At 34.8% G+C, this 10,158-nt stretch overlaps 1 protein-coding gene across 1 annotated transcript; it reads right to left on the bottom strand.

Annotated features, from left to right (window-relative positions):
• Positions 1-4,195: 4,195 nt before the first annotated feature.
• On the bottom strand, positions 4,196-4,878 carry LOC108595887 (maker34). Its single transcript, XM_017981176.1, has 2 exons — positions 4,392-4,878; positions 4,196-4,331 (listed from the first exon to the last, which is right to left on the bottom strand). Exons 1-2 carry the CDS (start codon positions 4,795-4,797, stop codon positions 4,312-4,314), a joined length of 426 nt encoding a protein of 141 aa, XP_017836665.1. The 5' UTR covers positions 4,798-4,878; the 3' UTR covers positions 4,196-4,311.
• Between the last annotated feature and the right edge of the window lie 5,280 nt (positions 4,879-10,158).

The following is a 10,158-nucleotide window of genomic DNA, read 5'->3' as shown; positions in this document are numbered from 1 at the left end:
TGAATTTGGATGGAATGGATGACTTCTCGAATAGTTTCATATTCGAAGATGTGTTAGTCAATAAAAATTTGCATCTAATTGAACGAGAAGCAACTTAGGACAGCTGTTAAACAATTTGGATGTGATTTAGCCGATGCGATGTTTTTCATTTGATAGACGACATAATTATTCCACAAGGAATAGTTTTAAAAAAAAGAGTAAAGCTCCAGAAGGTGTGACGCAAAGCTGATCTCAATTGCTGATTTAATAACAGTTCAATTACATACTGTTATGAAATTAAAAGGACTAAAATTGGTTTAAAATAGTAACGAGGGCTTTGAATGAGCGCATGGAAATGGTTTTTGTGTTTTTTTAAATGAATTAAGCACGTAAATGGGGTTTTGGAACCTAGAAGTCTGAGAAATTAATAAAAAAATATAATATACAAAAAAATATTAAAATAGCATAAAATATTAATATACAGCAGAGACAAATTTTCTGAAAACTTAAGCGAAATGCGTTGGATCACCTTCCAAAGTTTTTAAACGCCTAATATCAAATAAATTTGAATTCTTTTGGGAAAGTTGACAAACAAGTGTTTCAATATTAAAAAAAAAAAATAAAAAAGAAGTAGATGGCCTTAGCAGCCAGCACTTACCACCTTTAGTTATTATATTATATGTTGTGTAATAATAAAGCTTGTAAATAAAAAGGAAAATCAGTTTTAAAAGACTTTATTATCTTAAAATTTTTATTATATTTTTTCTATAAAATACGGTTTGTTTTGGCTTAAAGTTGATTTTAAACTGTTTTTGGCATTCCAGATAATTTTACTTTATTATTAGCAAATATTTTTATATATTATTATATCTCGAATAAGCTACTTTATAAATCGCCTGGATTTCCCAAGCAAGTGCAACCAACTGCGCGCCCAAATGCAATTTCTAATAAAAATGCACTATGAAACTTTTGGCTTAGCTTAGCAGCTGCGGCTGCATTTCGACAATTTCCTTCTTCGTAAGGCGCAAACACATTCGGCTTTCAATCTTTAATGCCTGCGGCTCTGACAACACTGGCGTCTGTATGCCCGAAGGATTTGTGCGTAATGAAAAACTGTCAAGTCGGCAGAGGCATCTATGCTAAGCCTTAGCAGGTACACAAGCTATATGTCTGCATGTATGTATGAGTGTAGATATAAAAATAAAATTGAAAAGCGCTCGTTGCGGCATTAAAATGGCAAATTTGTGTGGCGTCGCCAAAGCGACAGGACGGACATTTATGGTCGACGCTAGTCAGACCAGACCAGGCCATAAAAACAGGCGACGCTTGCGTGATAAGCGCATAAATCAGCCAAAGACCAAATGCATGCTTAAGCCCTGACGACTGCTTCGCAACCCTTAACCCTTGTCTGCCCTCACCTCCCCTCCCCTCACCGCAGCTCGGCTCAGCTCAGCTCGTAAAATCAACATACTTTTTAATTATTTGTAATGCAGCCTGCTCTGAATTTTGCAGCTAAGCAAGCGACGCTACCTTGGCCCCCCAAAGCGATTCAGTGAGTTTCTTATTGTTCTTTTAACTTGTCGGCACAATGAAGTAATTAATTTGCAGTTAATTTTCCCATCATTTTTAAGTGCAATTGGCATTTAGTGTAAGCTGAGGTGGGGCTTTCTATATAAGAAAGCTTTAAGATTAATTTGTTCACCAGTATTAAAGAATAATTAACTAGTTCGAAACTATTAAAATTGTTCTGTCTTAGCATTTTTAAAAAATTTATATTTCAAATTTTTATCAAAATAAAGTTTTTCCAGCTTCCAAGTTTTAGTTTTTAATTTATTTTTGGTAATAAAAATTATTGTTTATAAAAATGAAATATGTAAAAATATAAATATAGATAATTCTTGATCTGGCCATGACGATTGCAACTCTTGCCTTAGTTAAATGTATTTAATATTTAATAATTTAAATAATATTTAAATATTTAAGACAAGCTTCTCAATGCTGTTTAATGCTTTGTGCAGTTATCGAGTTTACTTAATAATAATAATAAATATTTCCAATTTCGTTAGACAAATCTTAAATTATTGAAAAGTCTGAGTCTTAGCAACTTGCATAAAATTTTTATTTATATAAAAGTCTGATGAGCTCAGAGACCTAATGGTCAATAGCTAATGTAATTTTAATAATTATTTTAAAAAATAATGTAACCAAAAAACAAGCTTATAAATATTGAAAGCTGTATATAAATAAGTTAAATTTTAATAAGTATTTTATTAATTTCAAATTATTCTTGTATTATTTGTAATCAATTAGATACTGAGCGAAGCCAAAAGCAATAATAAATCAATTTATTAAGTTTAACTTCTTTAATAAAAAATTATTTAACTACTAATGAAAACGATTCGAGTTTTAAAGCTATGGAAACATTAAAGAAAGATCACACTATAAAATAATATTCATGTTTGCTTAAAGAAAAAGAATCAACTGAAATCAAATTTATGTTAGTAGGCCTACATTTTTAATATAAACATAATCTGAACTTATGTGAAACAAAATTTGTTAATAATACGAAACAGGCAAAGAAAATCAACACGAGAATTGAATTTTTGATAGCTTCACAATTCGGACACGAGCAAAAGTAGACTTGGCCAGGTTTTGTTTGGCGAGCTCATTGCTTATGCTCGAACACGAAACAAATTCAAATTACAAATTATGTTGTCATTTGTGCGCTTTACGAGAGAAAATACCCCAAGCAACCACCGAAAGTGCAACACCACAAACGAACCACCCAACATTGGGTGGGTGGTGAAGACAACCCTTAATAGCTCTGTGACTGTCAAGCGGACGCAGCTCGTCGCGACGTGACGTTTGCCTCTCTCGCTTGGGCACTAAATGTTAATCCGCTGTCCATGTTCCCAGAGTCTTGAGGCTGGTGTCAACTATTTAGTTTGCCGGTTTTAACTTGCGCCATAAACTTGGCATTATGTGTCCGCTTTTATTGCATACTTGGCCCCCCCACACACACACACACACACACACACCCATACACTTGCTATCTTTGGCGCTTCATTGTTTCTTAATAATAATGCTGGCTGCCGGCCTGGCTGGCTGGCTGGTCCAGCTGGATTCGAAGCGAGTGCACACGTCGCCACATTAAGAATGTTTATGACCTTTGGCCAAAGCACTGCAAGCGTCTGAGGCTTGACTTTCGGCCACGCCAACGTTGCATGCCACACACACTCCACTCCACTCTATCTCTTTCTCTCTCACTCGCTCGCTGGCATATTTTCTCATGTTGCAGTCATAAATGCGCTTAATTGGCAATTTTTGTGTAAGCGTGTTGAAATTTTTATATGAACACGCAGCATTTCTCTATGTGCGCCTTGTAAAAGTTGCAATCGCAGCCATAAATGGGCAGCATATGTTTGCTTTATGCGACTCACTGTAATACTCTCATGCTCATAATTTTATGCACACTTACTTTTATGCTCTCCAAGCACTGCACACACTCGTCTGGGCCGAGATTTGGGCCACAAACGTGATTGCAATTAGACTTGGCGCTTGAAGCTTTAAACAAATTAAAATATAAAATTACATTTTAATTTTGAAAATTTTATATCTGCAGCTTTAAACACAATAAAAAGCTGATTACCAATTAAAAAAAAATTGCCAAGAATATTAATTTTGATTTCAATTGAAATTAAGCAAAAATTTTAAGCATATAAAAACTTAACAATCATATCACCAAATTGTTTTGTTTAAATGACAAACAATTTTTATATTGAATAACAATTGGAGAAAAAACAAAAATTATATATTTATATGCAACTTTTAATAAAAAGTTATAAAACAAACAATCGAACAAAAATAATTTAATAAAATGACAAACAATTTTATGTGGTTTCTAATGCAATTAAAACATTATTTTTTTTATATATGTATTTTATAATCTTAATACCCCAACAAAAAACAATTATTAAAGTTAAAAAAAAAAAAAAAATTTTGTAATATAAATTTACAATAAAAAAAATGACCAAAGTATTTTTTATCGATTTCAACAACAAAAGCAATTATATATATTTTTTTTGGATTTCTAATTATATTATAACAATAATTTTTTACATGTTTTAATATTAATATGGAACCCCAAAATGTAAATAAATAAATTAAATTATCAGCTAAAAGTTTTTAAATACAAATGTTAATAAAATGCCACAAATATAGAAAAAAAAAAAACAAAACTTATATATTTGGAGCTGAATGCAAAGATTACAAAGCCAACAACAGAACAAAAATAATTTAATAAAAGGACAATGTTAATTTTGTAGACAATCTTCAGCCGACGCTAGTGCCAACTGTAAGAAACGCACTTTACTTAATTAAATAGACCGACTAAGGATTTATTTGCAGCTCACCCAACTGTGCAGCCGCCGAGATTCGCATCTGTTCACACTCGATGATATACAAAGCGCTGCTTACCATGGGCATTATATGCTGAGCACTATAGACACGCCTAATCCGATCGAATTCCGCATAGATCACAGACTCCAATCGACGGGGAAAGTTTCGCTTGCCACGAATTTGCACATGGGGCGGATTACTCGGATAGTCAGTGAAGCAGCTGAAGATCAGCTTGCAGCTAATGATGGGCTGAGGAGAGTTCTCCTTGCCAATGGGGGGCGGCACTGTGACCAGCACCTGGTAGACTGGAATACCCTGACGCACCTTCAAGGGGCAACCAAGCATCGCAATTATGCGCAGCTCAGCATCGCGCAAAGCAGCGCGGGACAAATTTGTATCCTCCTCTGGCAAAGTGTCCATACTATTGTCAGTATGATAAAAAAACTTGAGGTGTGTTTTTAATTTGTGTTTTGAAATATTTAAAACCAGCTACTGCGACTTGAATTTAGTTTTACTCATTTATTTGAAATCTATTTTTATAGACAAGGCAAAAGGATATGAAAAAATTAAATTGAGTCAATCCCCCCTTAAACAAATTGCAAGATTAACAGAACTCTTAACTCTTTCGATCCTAACTTTGCCTTTGAGCAAGTCGAATGTTTTAAGTCTAACTGTAATAGTTTCTTTTATTATTTTCTGCATATTCATCGATATTATAGTAGTTTTTTATGTTAACTTGGACATCAGATGACCAAAATATTTCAATAAACTCAGCATAAAAATTGAAAAACACTGAAAAAATTATTCTGAAATTCTGAGACTTTATAAAAGAGTGTGATTTACTTATAAAATTATAAATGATTTAACTTAATTATGTTAGAGTTAAATTTAATTTATTTTCAATAATAAACAAGGCGTGGCAACTTGAAATTTTGCTCAAATACTTCTTTGACCTTTACAAAAAGAATGGATTCAAAAAAAATGTTTGATTCTTCAGGCAAAAACTTGTGGTAGAAAGGATTAATATTAAGATTTCACAAAAATTTAAAAACAATTTCTTGGCTTGTGACTTAAATATTCAAAGGATACTTCATACAACTAACTGTATTCCCATGTGTTCTGGGACATAAACAATATATATATGTAAAACTTTTAGTTATTAATAATATAATTGCATATTTAGCTTTATCAAAAAGGATTTTCTTATTGCAAAGAAAAAAAAACGTAGCCCTACATTTTGTGCTCATACTGAATTCAAAAAAGTAAAGACTTTATTTAATAAACGATGTATTTTGCCATAAATTCCATTAAGGATTAAGTTGTTAAATTACAAAATACTGAAAAGAATAAAATAAAATAATGAAGTCTATGAAGAACTTGTGCACATATATTCATATTATCTCAAAAATGTTATTATATTAAATATTTTCAAGCTCAATAAGCGTTTATGTTTATTTAAGGCTTAGAAAGTAAGTTTGTGATATAGATTAACAAAAAGAAAGTATTAATCTTAATTTAAGTGTTTTTAAATTATTACAAAATACAATTTAAAGATAATGCCACTCTCTATAGTTTTCTCTTTTAGAGAACTAAGCTATTATAAGCTCATGAGCCAAATTTTGCAATTCGCAGTCTGTGTTTACTTTAATGATAAGCGATTGTAAGTCTGCAGCTTGAGCAAACATTAAATTTAAGGAATTGCGACAATCAGTTCGTAGGCTAGTGGGCACATTATTATCAATGGGCACGCAGCACAATCCCTAAACCAGGCTCATAGATTCTATTAAAATCGCCTGTCATTGCTGGCTGGGCCTGACTGGCATCGTTATTGTCTGTCCGTCTGTCTGTCTTGGGCAACAAACAAGAGAAGGCTTGAAGCAGGCTGTAGAGCTGCGAAGGAGCTGGGGGCAGGATACAACGTGTTTGCCTTGGCAGACATGCTTAGTCCTTTAGACATTGGCAGGCAACAACGTTGTCTTCTTGGCAGAAACCATTATTCTTCAACAACGTGCATTATATTATCCTTTGGCTTTGGCATTTGTATGCAGCGCGTCGGGCGCGAATTGCATTTGGGGCTCAGGGTGTGCCCGTTGCCGTTGCCGCTGCCGCTGCCGTTGCCTTTGAGCTGTCGTCGCTGCAATTTGTATTGCCGCCTTCGTTGTCCTTCGTCGTCGTCGCCGTCGCTAGCGTCGTCTGTAACTTGTTTTTTATTGGTTTTGCCGTTTTAAATTTCAATTTGGCGCTGGCCTGTAAGCAAGATGTATGTACAAGACGCCGCCGCGCCCCACACACTGCTGCTGCTGCTTGCAACGCCGTGTGGCATATGCTGCTGGCATGCAGCAGTGGCAAGCAGGTGTGTCGACAACTTGGCGATTTATACGCGTCACAACGCCAACGAGGCTGACAGGCCCAGCTAACTGAACTGTCATTCAGCAGTTGCCACCTTGCTGCGCTCTCTCTCTCTCTCTCGCTCTCTCTTTCGCACCTTGAATACTGTTATTATGGCTATTAGGTATGGGTTCTCGCACATTTTACACCGCATTTAACCCAAAACATGCCACTTAGCTAGCTGGAAGCGCATTTATCAATGCGACGCAGCCAAAGCTGCGTATACGTGATTTTGAACCCCTCAGACTCACACACACACACACACACACACAATCAGACATCATCAGCATCATTATCATGTTGAATACGTGAGGCCTACACCAGTTGACGCTGCATTTTGCGCTTTGCTGCGATTATCAAGCGTTTCCGTTTCCGGCCTTTGCTCGTTTTGTGGCTTAAGGCCAAACAACCCACCACCCCCAAATTCTCAGGCTAAGACCCAAAATACCAAAAATTACATGCCTTTGTTTTTTATCTAATGCCATGAGTGTGTCTCTGTGTGTGTGAGTGGAAGAGGTCTTAAGGGTCCTGCTGCATGTGGAACGTGTGAACTGCTTGCCACACAATGTCTGCCACTTGAACAATAACAGCAACTGCCTCTGCCTCTGCCACTGCCTGGGATGAGCTGAGCGCCTTTTTAGAGCAGAGAGCGCATGTAATTCGACCTATTATCAGTTGTCATCGTCGAGAAATTCACACATTCGCAGAGGCATTGTCGTTTTGCTTGATTTGTGCCCACCACCAATAGGCACAGTGGTGTGAAGGCTATTGGAAATGCAAATTGCAGCTTTTGTACTTTGTTAGTTTTTATCAAAAGATTTTGAAATGTAACAACATATAATTTTAAATTTGTATCCGAATATTATTAAATGTAAAATTAAATTATTAGCAAAATATTCTAATTGGTGATTTCCAGTAATTTGTTTTACTAGATTATTGGATCATTATATCTTTAAAAGAATACTGGCCTTCTGTTAAAATAAATATTGATATTTCTCACGCGCTTTAATTGTTAATTGTCTGTCGTCGGGCTTTCTTGTTAAATAACAAATAATCTGTTAAGACACACTTGGAACTAATTCAAAGCTTATTCCTTCGTAAGAAAAATTGCTTCTAGGCCTGAAGTTAAATTTTGTTACTTAGTTCTAGTTGAATATTTGGATTTCCGCTATTAAATTGCGATTAGAATTACTAATCAATTAAATTATTTTTGGAAAATATTTGTGGTGACTATATAGATCGCTTGTAAAAAATGTATGAATATTTAATGATTACGATTACAAAAAATCAGGAAAAATTTAAAATTACCACAAATCATCAGAAATAATCAAAAATATTTAAATGATAAAGTTTGAATTTAATCAATTGACAATCAGATCTTTGATAGTTAATGTATAGACAACATCGCTAGAGCAATTCAGGAACTAATTCAAAATAATTTTTAAAAAATAAATATTGCCGTTCACAGTTTTTTTTAAAGCTAATTTACGTGTTTTGTTTGTTTATAAGCTATTGGAATCTTATTGCTAAGTTATTGCCTAGTGTTACAAATTCAAACAAGTTAAAAAAAATAGAGACTTCACTTTTCAACTATTGAACAGCTTGTGTACCACTGTGCATGCCTAAGCTCCCGCCCAAGCACAAGCGGCAACAAAACTGAGCTCGACGCATTGGTTCACGTGCCATTTGACAACAGAAATTGGAACTTTTTTGCAAGCACCAAAATGCCGAAAGACAAACGTATTTGCTCGAAAACAAAAAAAAAAAAATAGAAATACACAAATACAAAATCCAGAGCGAGCGTTAAGCAAGCTGAAGATGAAAATTGGAAGAATGGGCGGCGTAGGAACTGAAACTGGAGTTGATGCGTGCCTAAGTGTTGCATTTACATGCGACGACGTAATACAATTTGTGGCCTGAGGCGGCAGCCAAGAGTCTGAGGGGCAGGGGGGCAACAACTGCGCTGAGGCGTGAATGGGATAATTTATACCGTTGAGCAGAGAGTATTGGGAGCAGCAGCTGGACATCAATGGCGCCGCCACTCACTCCGAAAAAAATAAAAGAGGAGGCAAGCATGTGTGTGTGTGGCAAGGATGAGCTTGGTGTGTGGCATATTAAGCAAAAATTAGCAACAGTTGCGTGTCAGCGTGAATATGTCAAGTTAATTTAATGTAGCGTGAACTACACACACATATGTGTGTGTGCGTGTGCGTGTGCGCGTGTGTGTGTGTGCCTAGACATGTGTTACGCCTATGCTACGTGCAATAATTTACGCAATTACTTGCGCCGGTTCGGTTCATGTTTTGGCCTTGAGTACGTGCGCTTATAGCCTCAAATTCAAATAAATTATGCTAGCAGTCTATTTTAAAATTCCATTGCTCGCTTTTAGGCGCTAAAGTGCAAATGGCCTGCAAATTAAAAATAAGCTACAGGATAGAGCAATTGACAAGGCAACTAAATGAATTGCTCACACATTCAATTTGAATTCGAATTTCAAATTTTAATCAATTTCAATCAGGCAAATGTATTCGAAATAAAAATTCCAATTAAACTTTTTTAGACTTTCAAATAGTCTATAGCTCTATACTCTTTGATTTTACGAAAAGCATTAACTCAGCGACAAAATAATTTCTTAAAATCCAACCCGAACGTATTTCAAATTCTGGATGAGGCACAAATTAGATTCCAAAATGATTTGAATCTTTTATATCTCTCTGTATTTCAGACTGGAAAAGTCCAAATTCAGTAAAAAACCTGTAGATTCAATGTAAATTAAATTGAATACATTTTTTAAAATTTCCTTTATTTGATGTTTTTTTTTTATTGCTCACAAATAATTATCAGATGCTGAGTTTTATATTAATAAAGAAAAATGTATAAAATTATACATTTTTAATTTAGAAAATCTTATATGAAAGAGGATGGATTGTATTAAATGAATTCAGTGAACATAATTTTTTTCTGTCTATTAAGATTAAGTGATTTTCTATTTAAAAATAAAATAAACATTATTTACATTTGCTGATTTAAATCTTTAACATTTATGTTGTCCTGCCGTTTGCTTTACATTTTGGCCAGCATAATATTTATTTGAAAATTCAGTCTCGTGCTGCTGAAAACTGTCAAATCATTTATATAACCTTACCGACGTCAGTTGTATGACAATTACTTGACAGACATTAATACGCTTAAGCTGGTCGCATTATATGTCCTTTATCCTTGCAGCCAAACAACAACACAACAACAACGACAACTTAACTGACATAATACAATAAAGCAACAGCGCTGCTTTCGCTGCTGCATGCATAAAAATCAACTGTCAGCCACCAAAATGCCGTTAGACGCGCCCCCCACACTCACCCCAACTTCCTGTTTTTTTTTTTTTTTTTGAGC

Source organism: Drosophila busckii, chromosome 2R (assembly GCF_011750605.1).
Source record: "Drosophila busckii strain San Diego stock center, stock number 13000-0081.31 chromosome 2R, ASM1175060v1, whole genome shotgun sequence".
Lineage (NCBI taxonomy): Eukaryota > Metazoa > Arthropoda > Insecta > Diptera > Drosophilidae > Drosophila > Drosophila busckii.
This window is presented reverse-complemented; position numbering and strand designations above follow the sequence as displayed.